The sequence below is a fragment of the Saccopteryx bilineata genome, chromosome X, assembly GCF_036850765.1.
Source record: "Saccopteryx bilineata isolate mSacBil1 chromosome X, mSacBil1_pri_phased_curated, whole genome shotgun sequence".
In the NCBI taxonomy this organism is placed as follows: Eukaryota; Metazoa; Chordata; class Mammalia; order Chiroptera; family Emballonuridae; genus Saccopteryx; species Saccopteryx bilineata.
In genome coordinates this window covers 30,971,534-30,994,553 of record NC_089502.1, presented here as the reverse complement: position 1 = coordinate 30,994,553, position 23,020 = coordinate 30,971,534, and the positions used below count along the sequence as shown (strand labels likewise).

General features: G+C 40.4%; 1 protein-coding gene across 2 annotated transcripts in view; it reads left to right on the top strand.

Annotated features, from left to right (window-relative positions):
• The window catches only part of DOCK11 (dedicator of cytokinesis 11), a 233,465-nt gene that overhangs the window by 118,439 nt on the left and 92,006 nt on the right, over positions 1 to 23,020 (top strand). Inside the window, exons 24-32 of one of the 2 annotated variants that reach the window (XM_066249155.1) lie at positions 5,541 to 5,659; positions 7,207 to 7,276; positions 7,357 to 7,482; positions 11,248 to 11,319; positions 12,970 to 13,116; positions 18,427 to 18,510; positions 19,268 to 19,379; positions 19,861 to 19,899; positions 21,511 to 21,689. In XM_066249155.1, the coding sequence (XP_066105252.1) occupies positions 5,541 to 5,659; positions 7,207 to 7,276; positions 7,357 to 7,482; positions 11,248 to 11,319; positions 12,970 to 13,116; positions 18,427 to 18,510; positions 19,268 to 19,379; positions 19,861 to 19,899; positions 21,511 to 21,689 (948 nt within the window). The remainder of the gene's footprint in view (positions 1 to 5,540; positions 5,660 to 7,206; positions 7,277 to 7,356; positions 7,483 to 11,247; positions 11,320 to 12,969; positions 13,117 to 18,426; positions 18,511 to 19,267; positions 19,380 to 19,860; positions 19,900 to 21,510; positions 21,690 to 23,020) is intronic. The other variant, XM_066249156.1, reaches the window with a different exon arrangement.

Below are 23,020 nucleotides of genomic sequence, written 5' to 3'. Positions count from 1 at the left end.
TGTTGCACAGGAGTCTTCAGACGTACCATATTTGCCGAATGTATGGAGAACCCAAGACTTCATTTAAGATGCTAGGACTGAAGCTCACGTCCTAAGACATAGCTGAGAGGGACTCTGTTCCCTGGCTGCTCCCTTCCTAGGTTAGCCGTGGCCAGTCTGAGGAATTTTGATTTTTAAATGAAGCCTCTACAGGATTTCCCTTGGGGACCTATGTTACTCCTTAGTGATAGTCTCAGGAAATGAAGATGTGCAATCCGTTTTAGAGAGGTGGTATGATGTGAGGTAACACAGATGGCTTCCGGAATCATAGACTGAGTTTGTGTCCCAGATCGGTGACTTACTAGCTCAGTGGTTGACCCTGGCCAAGTTATTTCACCTCTCCAAGCACTTTTTCCTTCATCTGTCACATAGAGATAACAATAACACCAACTCCCGGGGTGGTTGTGAGGTCGAAGCATGATAAAGGGGATCTGTCTGCTATATAGTAATCATTTATGCTGCACTTATTTCTTAAGTGCTTCCTGTGGGCCAGGCATGTTCTAAGCATTGAGAATGTAAGTGGATAAAACAGAGTCCCTGTTGTCAAGGAGCTTGCTTTCTTGTGGAAGCAAATGAACATATACTGCTCACAAAAATTAGGGGATATTTTATAGCTTCATATTTGTTTTGAAATAATCCCGCAGTTTTTGTGCGCATTGTATATATACGTTGTGTCTGGTAGTAATGCATGCTATAAAGAAAACCAAAACATAGTGAAGGACTATAAAGGGTGATAATAGGTCCCTCTTTAAGGGAAAGTGTCAGGGAAGATCTCTCTGGTAAAATGACATTTGACAGAGACCTAAAGAAAATGAGGGCATCAGCTCTGGATTTCTTGGTGAGAGCCAGGCACAGCAAGTACAGAGGCCCCAAGGGGCTTGCTCAGTGCATCAGGGGACAGCAGGAAGTCCACTGTGGCTGGCCCACAGTGATACGATGTCACACTGGAAAGGAAGCAGGGGCACTGGTTAGGTACAGTTTCATAAGCCACGATGAGGAGTTTGAATTATACCCTGAATGAAATGGGAAGCCTTGCAGGGCTTTGAACAGAGGAGTGACAGCCTGTGACTTTGGCTTTTAAAGTATTGTTCTATCTGTCATATAAAAATATAATGTCAGAAGGGTAGAAGTAGGGAGATAGTTGATAAATCATGGCTATTTTCTTAATTACCATTAAAAAGTATAGTCATCGAAATTTCAAATCTTCCCCTCAGGTAATGTTTAGAACTCGAGCTCTGTGAATGAGTGAATTCTTTGTTAAGATCTTTGATGTTTTCTCCAGTGGGGAAACTTTGTAAAGGTTCTAACAGAGTTTAATGGAACAGGACATCATTTTTGTGTACTAGTATTCTTTTTTAATTTTTATTTATTTAGAAATGGAAAGAAGTAAGTACCCATGCTTGTATTTTTAAGAATATGAAATTTCTGACATTTGTGACTTACGTTCGCCCTCTAGTGGCAGTGAGTGAAATGCCATGTGGTTACAGAAATGGCCCACCACCTCTCGAGTGTTTGTTAGTGCTGAAGGAAATTTTGAAGATTTTTTTCCAAATGAGAGTTTTAAAAATTAATTTTAGAGAGTGAGGAAGGGACAGAGAAAGATAAACATTAATTTTTTGTTCCACTTATTTATGCATTCATTGGTTGACTCTTGTATGTGCTCTGACCGAGGATGCAACGTGCAACCTGGGTGTATCAGGTCAACCCTCTAACCAACTGAGCTACCTGGCCAGAGCTAAGATTTTTTTTAGATGAAAGATGACTTACTATGGCCATTCAGCTGGTTAGTAGTGGAGCTGAGCTGAGCCAAAACTGTGACACGTGTCTCTTAACTCCTAGTGTCTTGTTCTTTCACCAAGCCTTGTCATTTACTGTCCCCATAAATGACACTGTTTCATTATTTAACAACTATTTGTTCAGCTCTTATTATGGATGTACTATTTCCCTTGATACCGTGGGCTGCGAAGAAGAATAACTTAGGGTCATGTCCATAGGGATCTTACTCCCTGATTGGAGAGACAGTAGCACGTAGGTTAAGTGGCAGAAGTCAGCAGTACAAACGATAGTCCAGAGCATTATGTGATGACATGTCATACATGGGATACAGGGTGTAAGTGCAAAGGCTTCAGTGAACTGAGGAACCACCAACACAAGAGACTCCCATCTTTACCTTACCCTTTGGTTCCTGATATTATTCACTTATTTAGTTATTCACCAAGTGTTAAGCACCTACTAAGGACCAGATAGTGTACAGGTGCTGGTAATATAACAGGGAATAGTTCCGACAACATACCTGCGGTAGCTGGGGTAGAGAGCTAATAACCGAGTAAGTAATTTTAGATAGAAATGAGTGCTCCGGAGAAAATAGAACAGGTTAATGGGATCTCACGTGACCAAGGAGAGCTTCTCGATAGAGCTGTTGGGGAAGGCCTTTCTGAGATGACTTGTTAAGCTGAGAAGAGACTAATGAGAGGAAGACAAGCATGTGATAAGACTGTGTAAAAGGATAACTGGACATTGTAGCAGGTGTAATCCACTGTGATGGCACGCTTAAAGGACAAGGAAAGAAAAAAAAGTGTAGTCAGAGCATAGTGAGCAGCGAGGGAAAGGTATTGCATGAGATGAATTTGGAGAGCTGGGCAGAGAGTTGTAGGCATGGGAAGCCCTTGACAGCTTTTTGTTCATGCCCCCCCCCTCCCAGGAGAAAATGGCTTTGAAATGGCATAATATGCCTTTTATAAAGAACACTGGCTGCTCTCTTGAGGAGCAGCAGTGGTGCAGGGAGATGAATTCTTCATGCAATGTCCGTCTCTGTTCTCTCGTACATTATCCGGCTTATCCTTTAAACTTCCTGCTCTCGGACATTCTCTGCCCACTTGCAGAATCAGTGGTTTCTTCCTGTGTGCATTTGCACACACCACTCTTGAACTGTTCATCATTTGTATTGCAGGGACTTAGTTCCATGCCCTTTTCCACCATAGACTGGGCCTGGCTTGATGGTAGGAACGATGTGTTTTAAACGTGCTTGGCAATTGGAGACTCAGTCAGTGTGCCTTGGAAATGAGTGAATGAATGGCTTCATTGAAGTGCGGCTTTGAACTTGACTCAGAAGGGTGGCCAAAGTTTGGCTAAAATCTGTGAATAAATGCACAAAAGTAGGAATGCATGTGATACATGTGTGCAAGGATCAGTAAAGACACCACCAGTGTGGTCTTGTGAAAAATGATGAGTGTTACAGCTAAAACTGCAGGTTGGGTCTTATGTAACTTGGACTTAATATCCTAGGTCAGAGTTTCTCAACCTTGGCACTATTGACATTTTGGGCAGGATAATTCTTTGTTGTAATAGGCTGTCCTGCGCATTGCAGGGTGTTTAGCAGCATCCCTGGCCTCTACCCACTAGATGTCAGTAGCACCCTTTCAAAGTTGTGAGAATCCAAAATGTCTTCAGACATTCTTGGATGTCCTGCAGGGGGCAGGGTGGCCACGGATTGAGACCTGCTGCCCTTGATAACGGGGAGGCAGAAAAAAAATAACGGGGAGGCAGAAAAAAAATCTTGGAATCATCTAGCGTAATATAATCAGTATTTGAGGAAGATTCGTTTGGAAATGAGAGTTAAGTGTATAGTGATCAGAGAGAAACTGTACAGCCTGACCTGTGGTGGCGAAGTAGATAAAGCATCAACCTGGGATGCTGAGAACACCTGTTTGAAACCCTGGGCTTGCCCATTTAAAGGCACAAGAAGCAACTAGTATGAGTTGATGCTTCCCATTCCTACCCCCTTCTCTCTCTCTCAAATCAATTAATAAAATCTTTTAAAAATTGTACAGAGACCCTACTGGAAAATTATTAGTCTATTTTGGTTATAGATTAGAAGGTCATGAAAAAGGATGATGGTAGTAAGGTTAATAGAGGCAGAGGAAAGAAGGAAAAACTTGAAAGATAAACCATGGGTTCCTTGAGTTCAATATCTTGCCTTATGCATTTGATTGAAGAGACATTGCACAGAGATCTAAGAGGTCACTGTTGAGGGGACTCAGATATAGATGATAGTGTCCTGAAAAGGGATGGTTAGAATAAGGGTGGGCAGATGCAGCAAAAATCAGGGAGACTGAAAGAGAGATATCGAGTTCCTTAGGCACAGAGGCTTGTCTTCTCATCACAGAATTTCCCATGGCACTAAACATTGACTTGATGTAGCACTCAGTGAGATTTCTTTGCAATATTTGGTAGGCTGATTGCTTAAATGAGTGAGTGAATGAATAAATGTGGAGAAAAAGGAAGGAATAAGAAAAATTTTACAAATTTTGCTGCATGTATCATTTCTGGATATATGTGAACACATTTCTTCTTTTTGATGTTAAGACACCAGTCTCTAGAGACAGAATGCTAGCACTTTGAAGAAATGTACAGTGTGTCCGTAAAGTCATGATGCACTTTTGACCGTTCACAGGAAAGCAACAAAGACAATAGAAATGTGAAATCTGCACCAAATAAAAGGAAAACCCTCCCAGTTTCATACCTATTCAGTGCAGTTCGATGTGGGCTCACACACAGATTTTTTAGGGCTCCTTAGGTAGCTATCCCGTATAGCCTCCACAGACTCGTCACTGACTGATGGCCTACCAGAACAGGGTTTCTCCACCAAACTGCCGGTTTCCTTCAACTGCTTATCCCACCGAGTAATGTTATTCCTAAGTGATGGAACTTCGTTATCAACGTGCCGATATTCATGTTGCACTTTGGTCACAGGATTCGAATTTAGTGAGCCACAGAATGCACTGAACTTTCCTCTGTACCGTCCACATCTGGACTGGCATGGCCGTGGGCTGCTCCGCTGTATACACAGTGTTACGTCATCATCTGCACATGTGCACATGCTGCTACATCATCCTACAGAAACTGGGAGGGCTTTCCTTTATTTGGTGCAGATTTCACATTTCTATCATCTTTTGTTGCATTCCTGTGACCGGTCAAAAGTGCACCATGACTTTACGGACACACTGTATTATGAGGGTGTTAGAATGCACAGCTACCTTCGTTTTGTAAATGGTGCCAGTGTAAAGCCACTATATATAGAAACATCCTTTATTGAATCCCACTTCTCACCAGGTTAAGTGATGGCTCACTTTCCCTTGTAAAACACAGAGTGCTGGGGGCTGGTAGGCATCTCTGGTACCTCCAGACACATGGACTCTCAGTTGAGTGTTGATTTACCAGGATGCAATTGTCTTTATTCCAAAACCTGTTTATCTCAGTTACACTTGTTATCTTCAGTAAAGCATTTCATATTAAATAGTAATACTAACAAGATCTAAGTGCCAAAATAGAGGTGCAGATAGAGTAATTAAGAAAGTCCCCTGTTCCAAGAAGCTCACATTTAAATGAGCATATTATGTTCTAGTGACTGTATTTCTCATTACTTAATTTTTTGTTGTTTTACATTTGCAAGTTATATCATATTTCTGTTTGTTTTCATAACTAATAATGACTTATTTTAGTGTTTGCATGCCATGGAGATCCAAGTCATGATACAGTTTCTACCTGTAATTCTTATGCAACTCTTCCGAGTTCTCACAAATATGACCCATGAAGATGACGTTCCTATCAACTGCACCATGTGAGTTTCGGTGTTGTAATTCAAAGAAGCAAGTTTGGTTTCCTTTTGCATTTTTTTTTTAATTTTAAATATGAATTGATCTTCCAAATAACAACCTGAAAATCAGAAATTTAATATCACTTTTCTTTAGTTTCATGCTTCTCAGACTGGGGGACTTATATCCCCAGTGATAAATGGTGCCCTGAGCCACAGGATAAACTTACTGTGTTTTATTTGAGCATGCGTGCTAACACTTTACTGCATATTAGAGTCGCCTGGGGAGCTTGTAAAAATTCCTCTGCCAGACCACACTTCATCTGAATTAAACCAGAATCTATGGCGGTATAACTCAGGATTAATATGTTTTTAGTTTCCCAAGTGATTCCATAATGCTAAGAGTTTGAGAACCATTGTCCTTGACCAGTGTTATCCAATAGAACTTTCTCCAGTAATGGAAAGGTACTGCTACACTTGTGCTATCCAGTATGGTAGCCATTGGCCACATTTAGCTATTGAGCACTTGCAATGTGGCTAGTGTAATTGACCAACTGAATTTTTAATTGTATTCCATTTAAATTCATATAGCCGCTTGTGGCTTGTGGCTCTCATAAATTGAACAGAGTGGCCCTGAGCCCTCAATTTTTTACTTGAAAGGATAAGGGGAGGTTATTTTTCTATGAAACAAATATGGATATATTGTAGAGTAGAACACAAAATGAACCTGAATTTTGAAATTAAAACAAGAGACTTCAAAACCAAACCAAACCAGAAGCCCAATGCTGGATGTTTCTGCTTCTGCTGTTGCCACCCTCAGGGCTCAAGCTCTCTATACCGACACATACTGTTTGCTCTCTTCCGCTTGCTGTGGTGGATAGTCTGGTTGGAAATTTAAGAAGCATTAGCTCAAGGGTTCTGAAAATGTAGTTCCAGGACCAGCAGCATCAGTATCACCTGGGAGCTTATTTAAAATGCTAATGATTGAGCCTCGCTCCAGACCTGAAAAGGCAGACACTCTGGGAGGGAGGCCGAGCAGTCTGCCCTCGGGATTCTGATGCATGCCGAAGTGTGAGGACCACTGCTCACCTCTTCACTTGACAGCTTCCAGTGACTTTTATATTTAATCCCAGTTTTAGTTCATGTCATTATACCTGTCCTCTCTCTCCCTTCCCGCTTTCCCTGTCTGTTGACATGCTTCTCACTTTCTTTTTTGTTTTCTTCTCACTAGAGGGGATTTCAGTATTTACCTTACTCGATGTCTTTACTAGGTAGTAGCCAGGACTCTACTTCAAACATATACAGAGATTTAGAAAAGAGATGAAACATCTGGGTTGCCAAAATAAAATATGCGCTTTTGATCTAGGGATCATATTTTACAAGGCCCTTAGCATATTAGATGCAGAAATCTTTTGTCACCCAAACTACCGTTACGTCTTATGCAATCCCCTCACCTTTAATTATTCAGGCACTGATAGGAATATTTAGGGTTAGATGTGGTGGACTTATCTAACAAGCAAACTATGGTAATTAATTGTAGCCTGACATGCTGACTTCTGTGAATGTTGTTTCAGGGTTCTTTTACATATCGTATCGAAGTGTCATGAAGAAAGCTTGGATAATTATCTGAGATCCTTCATAAAGGTTTGTGGAGTAAGCTTGCTTTCTGAGAAGTTGATTTTGTGTGAGAATTTTGTCTTACGGTTCATTTTCTTTATTTATAGTATAGCTTCCGACCTGAAAAACCAAGTGCTCCTCAGGCCCAGCTAATCCATGAAACTCTGGCCACTACGATGATAGCAATATTGAAACAGTCTGCAGACTTCTTAACAATAAACAAACTGCTAAAGGTAAGAATACAGGACACAACAGGGAAAAGGGGCAGCAAGAGATGCCCTCCCATTTTAGTTCTAGTTGGTCGTCATTTTCTCACATGACCATCACTTTCCTCGTCATGATGACCATACAGCACATCCTTTTCCACATGTTCTCCAGAATTTCATTCTCTTCATCCTCCCCACCCTCCCGCCCTCTGTCCAATGTGTAATCGGAAAAATCTGGGATTGGGTACACCTGGGTTGGAATCCTGTGTCTACCACTTAATAGTTCTCTGACCTGGGGCTGTTGTTTAGCATCTCTGAGCCTCAATCCTTTATTTCTAATATATAATTAAAGACATTGTTTCTTGCAGAGTAGGCACACAGATAGTGGCTCTTATTGTCATTAGTTTTACAATTTCTATTGTTAATGGTAGAATTTCATTTTAGGTATCTTAAGATATGTCTGCTTGAAGCTTCTCTGTACCCTTTAAATTACAGTATGTAGGCCCTGGCCGGTTGGCTCGGTGGTAGAGCGTCGGCCTGGCGTGCGGAAGTCCTGGGTTTGATTCCCGGCCAGGGCACACAGGAGAGGTGCCCATCTGCTTCTCCACCCCTTCCCCCCTCCTTCCTCTCTGTCTCTCTCTTCCTCTCCCGCAGCCAAGGCTCCATTGGAGCAAAGATGGCCCGGGCGCTGGGGATGGCTCCTTGGCCTCTGCCCCAGGCGCTAGAGTGGCTCTGGTTGCGGCAGAGCGACGCCCCGGATGGGTAGAGCATCGTCCCCTGGTGGGTGTGCCGGGTGGATCCCGGTCGGGCGCATGCGGGAGTCTGTCTGACTGCCTCCCCATTTCCAGCTTCAGAAAAATAAAAATAAATAAATAAATAAATAAAATAAATTCCAGTATGTAGGCCCCCATCTATGCTACATGAGCTAGCCCCAGCGTTGTGCCAAGGGAGGGTTGGGTCCCCCACTGGGTACAGGCGGTCATGAGATTTATGGTCTACAGAGAATTTAAAAGCATTAATAAAATAAGTTTGTTTTCTTTTATCACCACGTATAAGGAATTCAAAACAATATCAGTGCTAAAACATCCCTTTCCTCTAGGCATTCTTACCAAAAGCCCTTTGTACATCACAGTTGACTCTGAGGTACAACATTACCTTTCTGCCAATATTATTTGAAGTTGTCTGTGAAACTTTGATTGTGAATTGAGGTCACTTTATTTTTATTTAGAAATTAAATTTAATGGGGTGACATTGATCAAGAAGAATGCATAAGTTTCAGGTAAACATCTCTATAGCATTTGAACAGTTGATTGCATTGTGTGCACATCACACAAAGTCAAGTCATTTTCCATCACTATATATTTATCCCTCTTTATTCCCCTCCCATAGTCCCTCCCTCTGATAACTGCTTTACTTTTTATTTTTTTTTAAGTGAGAGGAGGGTGCTCAGAAACAAACTCCTATATGCACCCTGACCAAGATCCACCCGGCAATCCCCCTACTAGTGGTGCTGTGCCCATCTGGGGCCATTTCACAGAAACCAAACTACTTTTAGTACCTGAGGCAGAGGCTTCAGGAGTCATCTTCAGCATCTCAGGCCAACTCTCTCGAACCAGTCCAACCATGGCTATAGCGGGGGGGGGGGGGGGGAGAAGAGGAGGAGGGGAAAGGGTGGAGAGGCAGATGGTCGCTTCTCCTATGAGCTCTGGCTGTGAATCGAACCAGGATATCCACAAGCCAGGCCGACACTCTACCACTGAGCCAACAGGCCAGGGCCCCACTTCATATTTGTCTATACCCATGAGTCTCAGTTTTATATCCCACCTATGTGTGAAATCATACAGTTCTTAACTTTTTCTGATTTACTAATTTCACTTAGTATAATGTTCTCAAGGTCCATACATGTTGTTGTGAATGACACTATGTCATTATTTCTTATGGCTGAGTAGTATTCCATTGTGTATGTGTACCACATTTTCTTTATCCAATTCTCTATTGAGGAACATTTTGGTTGTTTCTATGTCTTAGCCACTGTGAATAATGCTGTGATGAGGCCCTGGCCAGTTGGCTCAATGGTAGAGCGTCAACTCAGCATGTGGATGTCCCAGGTTCAATTCCCAGTCAGGGCACACAGGAGAACTGACCATCTACTTCTCCACCCTTCCTCTTCCTCCTCCCCCCCCTCTCCCTATCTTTTCCCTCCTGCAGCTGTGGCTCTATTCAAGTGCATTGGCCCCATGGCTCCAAGGAGCTTCTGCCTCAGGTGTTAAAAATAGCTTAGTTGCGAGGATGGCTCCAGATGACCAGAGCATTGGCCCCAGACAGGGCTTGCCGAGTGGATCCTGGTCAAGGTGCATGTGGGAGTCTGTCTCTGTATCTCCCCTCCTCTTGTTTGAAAAAGAAGGAAAAAATGCTGTGATGAACATGGGTATACATATGTCTTTACGCACAAATGTTTTTGAACTTTTTGAGTAAATAACCAGTAGAAGGATTGTTGAGTCATATGGTAGCTCTATTCTTAATTTTTTGAGGAACCACCATACTTTCTTCCATAATGGCTATAATAATTTACATTCTCACCAGCAGTGAATGAGGGTTCCTTTTTCTCCACAGCCCCTCCAACATTTGTTATTACCTGTCTTGTTAATAACAGCCAATCTAGTAGGTGTGAGGAGGTATCCCATTATAGTTTTTTGGGGGGATTTTTTGTTTTGTTTTGTTTTTTGAGAGAGAGAGGGAGAGAGAGAGAGAGAGATAGAGAGAGAGAGAGATGAGAAGCATCAACTCATAGTTGTGTCACTTTAGTTGTTCATTGATTGCTTCTCATACGTGCCTTGGCTGGGGGGCTCCAGTCAGTGACCCTTCTTCAAGCCAGCAACCTTGGACTCAAGCCAGTGACCTTGGAATCATGTCGATAATCCCACCCTCAAGCTGGCACCCCCATGCTTAAGCTAGTGAGTGATCTCAGGGTTTTGAACCTGGGACCTCAGCATCCCAGGTCGACATTCCATCCACTGCACCACCACCAGTCAGGTTCATTGTAGTTTTGACATTTGCATTTCTCTAATAGCAAAAATTAACATCTTTTCGTACATCGATTTGTTGTTTGTATGTCTTCATGAGAGAAGTGTCTGTTTAGGTCTTCTCCTCATTTTTAAATTGGATTGTTTGCTTGTTGGTTGTTGAGTTTTTTTAGTTCTTTATATATTTTAGATATTAACCCCTTGTCAGAGCTGTTGTTTGTGAATATCATCTCCCATTTGGTTGGCTGTCTTTTTGTTTTGCTGTGCAGAAGCTTTTTAGTTTGACATAGTCTCAATCATTTATTTTTGCCTTTACTTCTTTTGCTTTGGCGTCAGATTCATAAAATGTTCTCTACTGCCAAGGTCCATGAGCTTAGTACCTATGTTTTCTTCTATGTAAATTACTGTTTCAGATCATATGTTTAGGTCTTTGATCCATCTTGAATTAAATTTTGTACATTGGAACAAAGTGTAATCAAGTTTCACTCTTTCCATGTGGCTTATTTTCTCAGCACCATTTATTGAAGAGGCTTTGTTTTCTCCATTGTGTGTTTTTAGTTCCTTTGTCAAAGATGATTTGCATATATGTGTGTGTGTGTGTGTGTGTGTGTGTGTGTGTGTATAGTTTGAGTTCTGGGTGAGATCAATTTAAAATGTTATTAAAGTTAGATATAACATCTATATGATCTGTATGGATTTGTTAAACTTTCTAAGCTTCCAAGATTTGGGTAACTATTAAGGATTAATTTTATTTTTTTATTTATTTTAGTACTCATGGTTTTTCTTTGAAATCATTGCAAAGTCTATGGCCACATACTTGTTGGAAGAGAATAAAATCAAGGTAAGCAGGCTTAAAGTAATACTTAACATAGATAAAAAAAGGCTATTTATAGTCACAGGTAGTCATGACATGCAAAACCTCTTTTATATTTAACGGCTCTTAACCCTTTGCTTTCTCAATTTTGCTTTAAAAATATATTGCATATCCACTAAGGAAAACAGTATGGAGGTTTTCTCAAAAAACTCCATAGGTCTGAATGACCCAGCAATTTCACTTCTGGGAATATATCTGAAAAAACCCACAACACTAATTAGAAAGAATATATGCACCCCATATGTTGATTGCAATGTTGTTTATAATAGCTAAGATCTGGAAGCATCCCAAGGGCCCATCAATAGAGAAGTAGTGATACAAATATACAATGGAATACTACATGGCCATGAAAAGAATAAAATCTTAACCATTTGCAAAAGCTTGGATGGACCTAGAGTATACTGTGCTCAGTGAAATAACTCAGACAGAGAAAGACAAATACCATATGATTTTACTTATATGTGGAATCTAATGAACAATATAAGAAAACAAACAAAATAGAAACAGACTCACAGATATAGAGAACAGACTGATGGTTGCCAGAGGGGAGGTGGGTTGGGGTACTAGGTGAAAAAGGTGAAGAGATGAAGAAATATAAATTGGTTGTTACAGAATAGTGATGGGCTGTAAAGTACAGCAGAGGGAATATAGTCAGTAATCCTATAATAATTTTTAAAAATGTAGTGCATAAATCTGAGATCTGACATTGACAGTTCATGTTTTTAAAGTCTAATCTTAAATGGCTTTTCCACGTACATGCTTTCATATTAGTCACTTGCTATGTAAAATGCATTATCTTTGAAACTTTCCGTTTTTCTTATGGTTTATAAATGTCTGTGCTGAAAATATTCATTTGGTAGAAGAAGTACCAAATCAGAAACAACCTTTCTTTTAGAAAGGTCTAAGGCAGGCGTCCCCAAACTACAGCCCGCAGGCCGCATGTGGCCCCCTGAGGCCATTTATCCGCCCCCCCCCCCCCGCCGCACTTCCGGAAGGGGCACCTCTTTCATTGGTGGTCAGTGAGAGGAGCACTGTATGTGGCGGCCCTCCAGTGGTTTGAGGGACAGTGAACTGGCCCCCTGTGTAAAAAGTTTGGGGACCCCTGACTAAGGCATGTACAAGGTGAAAAATACTATATGCAGTTTTTATGTTTCTGGAATATAGTTGTGTTTTCAAACTGTTTTAAGGTATAAAGAATTTTTTTATTATACAAATTGTAAAGCCAACACTTGTAAAATTAAAAAATATATATTTACTTCATATTTATCATTTATTTATAATTTTCAGAGAAACGGTTTACTGCCATTTGTGTGGATGCACCTATATTTTTTGTGTCAGGAGAAAAAAATGGAATAAAACCTGAGATGTGTCTGCTTCTGAGGGACATGATTCTAAAGTTGGGTCAGACTGACCTACTCTTGTTGATGGCTCCAGCCAGTTATAAGAGGTCCAGATCATTCCTATGATTATGTAAAATTTGTCAATTTTAAGTTGGGAGAAAATTATACTCCAGGGGAAAAAAAAAGTACATTGATACGTAGAATGTACATAGAAAAAATGGTAATTGATGTAGACCTTTTACAACTCTGCCTTTTTTCTATGCTTATTTAATTTAAGCTTCCCAGAGGCCAGAGATTTCCCGAGGCATATCATCATGTCTTACATTCCCTGCTTCTCGCAATAATTCCCCATGTGACTATTCGCTATGCAGAGATTCCTGAAGAGTCCAGAAATGTTAATTATAGTTTGGCTAGCTTCCTGAAGGTAAGTTAAAGGCAGCCAGAACATGGTAAGAATTTTTCTTCACCAACATTGTCTTTAAAGCCAAAAAAAAAAATTGCTTAATTTCTAGAGATTCAGCAGGTCTTTATAAGCTGCTGGAGAAACTTGTAAGTGAATTGATTAGTTTAAACAGCCAAAGTTTGATTTTTTTTCTCTCCTGCTAAAATGCCTAATTAATTAAAGCAGAGGTCTCACACAGGTGCCTTAGCCAGAGGCATGTTTTACTTGTTTCACATGAAGGTTTTTTCATGTATATTGAGTGCCTTTGATAGGTTGCCAAAACTCCCACCACTGCATAGCTACCCTTGCTCTCTTTATGCATTCACATCACTCCTCTGACCCATGTTGGCCATTTGAACTTACAGCTCTTGAATTAAAGCAACCCATTTACGTTGTAACCACAGTCTACATGTTGCTAATGCACGTAGATACAAATTGTTAATTTTAGGCAGTAAGATTATTTTGTTTGAGAGATACCAGAAACTTTTATGGTTATGGAAAATAATGCTTTCGTTGTTATATTTTTTCATGATCAGAATGTAAGGGGCAATACTAGACTGCTGTGCTATAAAGTAGGTAACAATGCTATTTGATTTGTTGCAGAGAAGAGACATGAATTTGTGACACACTTAATTTTGACCTCGCTTCTTTCCACTCCCACTGTCATCATAACTCTTCATCATGTATCAACCTTACACTTAGAACCTGATGGTTGGCTCTGGCCGGTTGGCTCAATGGTAGAGCATTGGCCCGGTGTGTAGGTGTCCCAGGTTCGGTTCCTGGTCAGGGCACACAGGAGAAACATGGAGAAGCACCCATCTGCTTCTCTACCCTTCCCTCTCCCCTCCACCTCTCACTTCTCTCTCTTTCTCCTCCTCCTTCTACAACCATGGCTTGAGTAGAGTGAGTTGGCCCTGGGCACTGAGGATGGCTCCATGGCCTCTACCTCAGGTGCTAAAAATAGCTTGGTTACTGAGCAATAGAGCAATTCCTCAGATGAGCAGAGCAGTGTTCCCTAATGGGCTTGCTGAGTAGATCCCAATCTGGCTACATGCAGGAGTCTGTCTCTGCCTCCCCTCCTCTCACTGAGTTTAAAAATAAAAGAACCTGATGGTCAAGAATCTATTCTGGTAGTTGAGATGTCTAACATTTCCCTTGTTTTCATATTAAAAACTCACAGTCAAGTTTCAAATCTCTAGACTATGATTTTCTGATATAAGACCTCTTTGCCATAATAAAAATAAAATTTGAACACTATCACATAAGACTTTTTGTATATTAAAAACCAAACTTTCACATATCTTTTTAAAAGTGAACTCAAGATGAAGCTATCTGAAATGTAAAATCTCAGTGGAATTTAAACTTGAAGTTTTCTATTAAAAAAGTACTAGAACATCATTGATTTAATAGTAGTATTTACTTAAATTCAAGTCAACAAACATTTGTCTAACTTCTATGTGAGGGTTCAGAGATGCAAAAGGCTATCTTTATAATCACATTCAAATGCATATACAAGATAAAGTGTGTTGACTGTTAAATTGAAAGTGTAAAAGAAATACAACAAGAAGAGAAAAAAAAAAGAAATACAACAGGAAAACAAGAAAGGGAGGGATCATAACCAGAGAGTAAGAACAGAGTAGAAGAATAATTCCCCAAGGCAAGGGTTGAAGGTGTTGCAGGTAGAGGCCCATGAGCAGAGATGAGGTGTGCACATGCAGAAATTGTTCAGGAATAAGGAAGAAAGTCGTGTGCAGAGTTTTGGCTGTGTGTAGTCACAGCTGGAAAGGCCACGTGGTGCCTTACATATCAGGCTAAGGAATTTAGATTTTGATTCGTATGCAATGGAGAAGCATGAAAGATTTTTTTTTTTTTTTTTTTTTTTTTAGTGAGAGGAGGGGAGGCAGGGACAGACTCTCTCATGTGCCCCGACTGGGGTCCATCCGGAAAGCCCACTAGGAGGTGATGCTCTGCCGCCCATTTGGGGCTCTTACTCCATTGCAACTGGAGCCTTTTTTTAAAATTTTTGGTGGCAGAGACAGAGAGAGGGACAGATAGGGACAGACAGACAGGAAGGGAGAGAGATGAGAAGCATCAATTCTTTGTTGCAGTTCCTTAGTTGTTCATTGATTGATTTCTCATATGTGCCTTGACTGGGGGGCTACAGCAGACCGAGTGATCCCTTGCTCGAGCCAGCGACCTTGGGCTCAAGCTGGTGAGCCTTGCTCAAACCAGAGGAGCCCACACTCAAGCTGGCAACCTCAGGGTCTCGAACCTGTGTCCTCCGCATCCCAGTCCGACGCTCTATCCACTGCGCCACCACCTGGTCAGTCACGAAAGATTTTTTTTAAAGATTCATTTCTTGATTTTACAGAGAGAAGAGTGGGGAGGGGGAGGGAATGAGAACTATCAATTCACAGTTTCTTCACTTCAGTTGTTTATTGATTGCTTGTCATATGTGCCTTGATCGGGCAAGCCCAGGGTTTCGAACTGGCGACCTCAGTGTTTTAAGTTGACATTTTATTCACTGTACCACCACAGATGGAAAAAATATATATATTTTTGGAGGATAATTTTATTGCTGGTATAATTGAAGAAGTGAGGAAAAGACTAGAGGCAAAACAACCAATTAGAAGATAACCCCCCCCCATCTGCCTGGCATACTCCATTCATCTTTAGAAGCTCAGCTCCTCCTTCCCTTTCCTGTGTAGCGTCCATCACCCCTACTGGTTTTACCTGTCCTTTATATACTTCCTATTGTGCTCTACCTATATTTTTTTGTATTTTTCTGAAGTGAGAAGCAGGGAGGCAGAGACAGACTCCTGCATGTGCCCCAACAGGGATCTACTCGGTATGCTCACTAGGGGGCGATGCTCTTCCCATCTGGAGTGTTGCTCCATTTCACCTGGAGCCATTCTAGTGCCTGAGGTGGAGGCCATGGAGCCAACTTTGCTCCGATGGAGCCTTGGCTGTGGGAGGGAAAGAGAGACAAAGAAAGGAGAGGGGACCTGACCTGTGGTGGTGCAGTGGATAAAGTGTCGACCTGGAAATGCTGATGTCGCCGGCTCGAAACCCTGGGCTTGCCTGGTCAAGGCACATATGGAAGTTGATGCTTCCAGCTCCTCCTCCCTCTCTCTCTCTGTCTCTCCTCTCTCTGTCTCTCCCTCTCCTCTGTAAAAAAAAAAAAGAGAGAGAGAGAGGGGAAGGGGTGGAGAAGCAGATGAGCATTTCTCCTGTGTGCCCTGGCCGGAAATTGAACCTGGGACTTCCACACACTGGGCCAATGCTCTACCACTGTGCTAACCGGCCAGGACCCTATTGTGTTGTATTTCAATTATTTATCTGTCTTTATCATGTGAGAAGAGTAAATACCATGTCTTACCTTTGTATTTCTCTAGAATGTAATACATTGTCTCAAATACAGTAGATCCACAAAATGTTTGTTGAGTGAATGAATAAATATAAAAAGCTTCCTCATTCATCTAAGAGGTGACATATGATAAGGGTCTGACCAAGGCTAGTGGCAGTAGCAGCTGAAAGGAGAGATGAGAAGTGAGATACAGGCAGCTGGCTAATCAGAAATCGAGTTCTTTGTATTTCACAAGAATATTCTAGTCACTATGAAGAACATGAAAAAAAAAGAGAGTGCCTGACCAGGTGGTGGCACAGTGGATAGAGCGTCGGACTGGGACACAGAGGACCCATGTTTGAAACCCTGAGGTTGCTGGCTTGAGAGCAGGCTCATCTGGTTTGAGCAAAGCTCACCAGCTTGGACCCAAGGTCGCTGGCTTGAGCAAGGGGTCACTCAGTCTGCTGTAGTGCTCCGGTCAAGGCACATATGAGAAAGCAATCAATGAACAACTAAAGTGTTGCAACAAAGAGTTGATGCTTCTTATATCTCTCCCTTCCTGTCTGTTCCTATCTGTCCCTCTCTCTGTCTCTCTTTCTCTGTCTCTATCACACACACAAAAAAAGAGAGATAGTTCCTATTGGCTTGTCTAAGTGAAAGATGGGGAAATAGTAAGTAAAATACATGCCAGTGAGAATAAAGTACTTCAAAGGACCTAGGTGGTTAAGGAAGATGAACTTCATCAGAATATTGAAGAATGGGAAGAATTAGGTAGATATTGATATAGAATTTCTAGCTAGGTCTGGCATGGGCAGAGACCCCAAGGTGGGACTACACAGTACGTTTTGAGGGGCTAATAACTAGGTGACTTGCACTGTGAAATAAAACTGGAAAGTAGGTAGGGACAAGATTGTGAGTGTCCCTGAATTCTAAGTTAAGGAGTATGAAATTTTATTAGAGGCAGTAGGGAACACTTGAAAGCTTTTAGGAAGGAAGGTGACATGATTAGAGCTTGGAATTAGAGATTAATCTGGAAGCACTGGATCAGGGGTCGGGAACCTATGGCTTGCGAGCCAGACGTGGCTCTTTTGATGGCTGCATCTGGCTCGCAGACAAATCTTTAATAAAAATAATAATAACATTAAAATAGAAAACATTCTCATGTATTACAATCCATTCATTTCCTACCGCTCATGTTCATGGTTGCGGGTGGCTGGAGTCAATCACATCTGTCTTCTGGGACAACAACAAATTTTTATTGGATAATGCGTAATGTACATTGGTTGTTGTATGGCTCTCACGGAATTACATTTTAAAATATGTGGCGTTCACGGCTCTCTCAGCCAAAAAAGTTCCCGACTCCTGCACTGCACTAGATGAATGGGAAAGTTAGAGGCTTGAACACTGGTAAACAGGCTAACTGCGGGTACTCAGCTGCCGGACAGTGAGAGCTTTACCCCGGGGAATGGGTGCACACAGGTGAAATGCTTTAATAGCCAGGACTTCACAGGACACAAAGGGAAACCTAATTTTCTATCTGAAATGTTTACATAGACAGTCTTCACTTTCAATAGCTAAATGACCACTGTCACCTCACTTTCAGCTTTAAGAGTTGACCAAAATGAGGTAGTGCAGCTGCATACATTACATATATGCGTATATGTGTATATATGTTCATGCATGGATATGTGTATATATATAGATACGTGTATTTGTATACTGGCATACATTTAATTTTATTTATAACATTGTACAGTTGCATTCCACTTCCTACAATAATTGTCTTTCTTTAAAGACATCTAAAGCTCTGAAAGCTGTTATTTTGCCTGTAAAACAGAAAAAATGTCATCCTGTAGATGTGGGACAAATTAAACAATTTAAATAACTTATACTTGACAGACTTAGACATCTGCAGCTAATTGTTCATTTTGACTTGGTTTCTATAGCGCTGTTTGACACTAATGGACAGAGGATTTGTTTTCAATTTGATAAATGACTATATATCTGGATTCAGCCCCAAAGATCCTAAGGTAAGGTATAAGGACATAACTGGTACAATTCAGACATTACAGTGTGAGACAGGATGGCATTTATTGTCCTCTGAAGGATTTGGAACTGCTCTTTTCATTTGGGTACTTTGAGTAGAGCTGTACCTCAAAGAAAGGAATATTGCATAGTGTTTTGGGTAGCCCCCAAGACCATCCACTTGTTTGGTTTAGTAGAAATACTCACAGGACTCAACACACAGTCGTAGTCGTAGCCAAGATTCATTACAGTGACACAGCAAGGATGCTCAGCGGGAACATAAGGGAAAAAGACATCAAGTGGAGTCTTTGGCAGTCTGCGCTCAGGCTTCCTGAGCACACCCTTCCTCCTGTGCAGGGCCACACAGCACACCTCTCTCCTGCAGTGCAAGTGGAGCCATGTGTGGACAATATTTCTTCTGTTCTAGGCACCCCATCTGAGACTCTGGGTTTAGGGTTGTTATTGGGGGCAGTTCGTATATTGGAGGCTGGTCCCGATTCCAGAGTTTGGGGAAGGAAAAGAAAGCAGGTGTTCAGCATAAATCTCATTGTTTGTACAGATAGTGTAAGCAGGCTGGCACTGGTCTTTTTGAGGGGAGCAGTCTTGGACCTGTTATGTTAATTCTTTTCTGCACATGTCACCTCTCCAGATATGCTTAACCTACTAACCACCTCTGTTTTGAAAGTCAGTGCTCTGTAGTTAATTATTAAAATAGTAAATGCGTACTGAATGTGCATTCATGTATAATGTATTTCCATTTAGGTTCTGGCCGAATACAAGTTTGAATTCCTGCAAACAATTTGTAATCATGAACATTACATTCCTCTGAATTTGCCAATGGCATTTGCAAAGCCTAAACTTCAGCGAGTTCAAGGTAGGTATTTGCATTTTCCATCATTTGTTTTGTAGTTTCCTTTTTCTTTTTTTGCTAGTGTTAGTATAATATGTTTTCTAGTTAAACTAGTCAATTTAAAGGTAACCTCAGAATTGTTATTAATTGAAGTAGGTTTGTTAATGGTATTCTTTATTTCCTTCATAGTGTCAGTGTGGTAGTATATGTATTTATATTATGAAGAAATCCGGTGAGTTACATAGATTTTTGTTTAAACGCAGATGTTAGATACTTGCTCTGTGTAATAGTGTTTGGACTCTTACATACAACTGAATTAAGAAAACCATATAAATGCATTTCTGCTGAAAGGAGCATCAAAAGAAATGTACAAAGGCAGAATAAAATAGTAATGTGTATTTATTAAAGTTGTGCCATTGCTAGTTTTATTGAATGCTTTGTTGTGTAGCACTATTCTTATGTTACTGTTTTTTATTTGTCCCTTTTCTTTTCATATATTAATTAGATTTTTTTTCATTTGCGGTGGACCGTTTGACTTCAGTAGGTAGGTTTAACTCGGTTCACTCTAAAGGAGTTTGCTTTCTTTAAAAACAATTGATTTGATGAATGGCTAAAATGGACGGGGGCTTTGTTTGCTTTTCAAATCCTCCCTGGCCAAGAGGAGGCTTTAGTTAATGTACCCAGGAAATGTAGGAGGTGGTGTATGTGTTTGCTTTTAAAATAAGCTTGAGGGTTGATTGCTAGAGGAATCAACTTTAAAACACCATCCTCAGAAAACGAGTTTCAGTTCAAGCCAGCATGGGGGCTAGAGGGCAGCTGTCTTGAAGTGTGTGTCATCTCCCATGCTTGCCTTGCTTCTCTCTGACTGTGTCATGACGGCCTGGACAGAGTTTTGAAGGTGTAGATGAACTCAATCGGATTAGATTTATTTAAGTCACTGAAGTGAAAAATTTACCATTGCAAAATCTACCCATATATGGTCGCCAGGTTAGTCACTACTGGCCCTTGTGTGTAGAAAGTGATGTGGAGCATGACCAACGGCAGGAGGAAACTTGGCTGCCTTGGTTTCTAGGGGTAGCTGCTGAGCAGTGGATTTAGTAGTTGAATTACAGCCAGTGAAAATGGAGGAAAAACACTCAGCCACTCCCTTACTAGATTTTGAGCTTGTATAGCTCCCATACTTCTCCCAGTATTGATTAATAGCTATGAGGAAGTCGAGGAAAAGAAGGGTTGACAGATAATCAGATTTTGATTAGATCTGACTACTCTCAGCATTTATTAACTCCTAACTGAATGTATAGCATTATCTTAAGTGCTAAAGAGGCCAAGAGACAAATAGAAGGAATATCCCTCAGCTTTACAGCCTAACTAAGGTAAAGCATAGGCTAGAGGAAACATGGTAGAAATCTACTCTAGAAATTACTAAACTTGATCACAATCCCTGCTTGAGAAGTTAAAAGGCAAGTCCCAACCAGGGTATTAGCAGCTGGGATTGAAAACGGATTGAGGATTTAAAAGGGAGTGAAAGACATAGTTCAAAGTGTTGATTTTATGAAATAAAAGATTTGTATTTGCGTGATGATGAATTAGAGATGAGGCTGCTTTTCTAATTGTTCTCATACATCATTGTATTCAGGTCAATATGTACATTTACTAGAACAGCAGTAGTTAGTACTGTTAGACTGATTCAATTGCTTGGTTTCTCTTCCTTTTCCTAATTTATAAGGATAAATAGATAGTAAATCTAAGTCAAGTATCATTGTATAGAGTTACTCAACTTGTAGTTCTAACTCAATCTCTTCAGATAATATAAAAACATGTTAAGATATTGCCAAATATGGTATCTTTCATTCTAGTTTCTAACCTAAGATTTCCGAGAGTTAAAAAGAATCTAGGGAGGAAAACGGAGAGACCGTCCTGCCCACAGAAATGGTCACTGCGGCTATCATCTAGGCCTAACTATGAGTGTTCCTGTCTTGTGAAATTTTGCATGCTCATTCTACATGATGCAATAATTGTTCCAATTCATCAATAATAAAAGAATATAGCTCTTGCTAGCATGATCAAACATTACTAAATAATAAATACAGTATTTTAATATTAAAATAACTTTGAATATTTTAACGAATGGGTTTTAAATTTCATTGTACTGCAGATTCAAATCTTGAATACAGTTTATCAGATGAGTATTGCAAGCATCACTTCTTGGTTGGTCTACTTCTGAGGGAAACCTCCATTGCTCTCCAAGACAATTATGAGATCAGATATACAGCTATCTCTGTCGTAAAGAATCTTTTGATAAAACATGCATTTGATACTAGATACCAGCACAAGGTAAGGGTGTCTATATAATCATCAGTGTCATATTAGTAAATTTCTGCTAAGATTTTACATTAAAGATGCAGTTTTCAGTAAGTAACATAATACGAGCATCAATGAACTTAGTTTTACAAATTAGTTTTATTTTTATTTTAAGTGGTTAGGTTTTAAAAATCATATTTAGGTAACTGATGAAGAAAAACACTGATTTCTCCCTTTGGCCATATTTTGCCCTGCTTTTCCCAAAAGTAAGGATTCTGATAGAATATTAAGTAAGAATGAGCTTCTAACTGAAAATAGTAACTTTTTTATTTTTAATTTTTATTGAGTTTATTGGGGTTACAAAAAGTCACTTTGAATTCTACTGATTATTCAGAAATTCAAGATGATTTGTGTTTTATCAGAAGTAGGATTTTGTTTTATTATATAAATCTATTTCATTCTCCCTTTTAATAGTTTCTTTAGGCCTGTGAAATTTCTTTACTACATTTGATAGATGTTCCATTTCCTCCTCAACACCCAAGTCATTTTTCTTTTATCCCTGGGGCTGATGAAATAAATATCTTCCCTCACAAATGGCAGCACCACTGTAGATTGATTCTGTTCCCCAGGACATCAACACATGGCCCCAACTACCACTCTCACATCCAAATATGAGTCACCCCTAAACCATGTAATGCTATTAGTTGGCAATAACAACGATGACGCATAAAACACTATTCACTAGTATACATGCCTCAAAAGTTATTATAAACCAACCTTTATTAAACACATCTAGAAAGATGTAGAAGAAGTTCCTCTGTATATTCCAGTATAGTTTACTGTAGAGTTATATGACAAAAAGAAATAAAATCTAACTTGCTGTTCCCACATTGGAACTTGCCAGTAGAACCTGCAAATAGAGTATCAGGTGGGATTCCTGACATGCTGATCTGACATGTTGAAATGGTCCATGAAGTAAGACTTTCTAAAGCACTCCTTGGACACCTGGGTTCGCACATGAGTTCTACTCTGATGAAGGGCATGACACCTATCAATCATTTCATTTGCTGAAATATTTATCTGGACTACTGGGTTGGCCATATTGACTAAACCAGCTGGTAGATTTAGGTATTGTTTTTATTGATTTTCTTTTTAATCCAATCAGTTGTTCCCATGCACTCCATCCATACACTCTGTTTCAGCATCAAATTATATGATTTCAAGTCTGCACCTCACGAGTGGCTTCCCAATGCTTCTGGCTTCCGTTCTCTTCACTGGCAGATACTCTGCTTTTCTTAACAGACTGGGTCTCTGTGTTTACTATACTATTTATACCCAGATGAGTGTTACAGAGACAGAGAGAG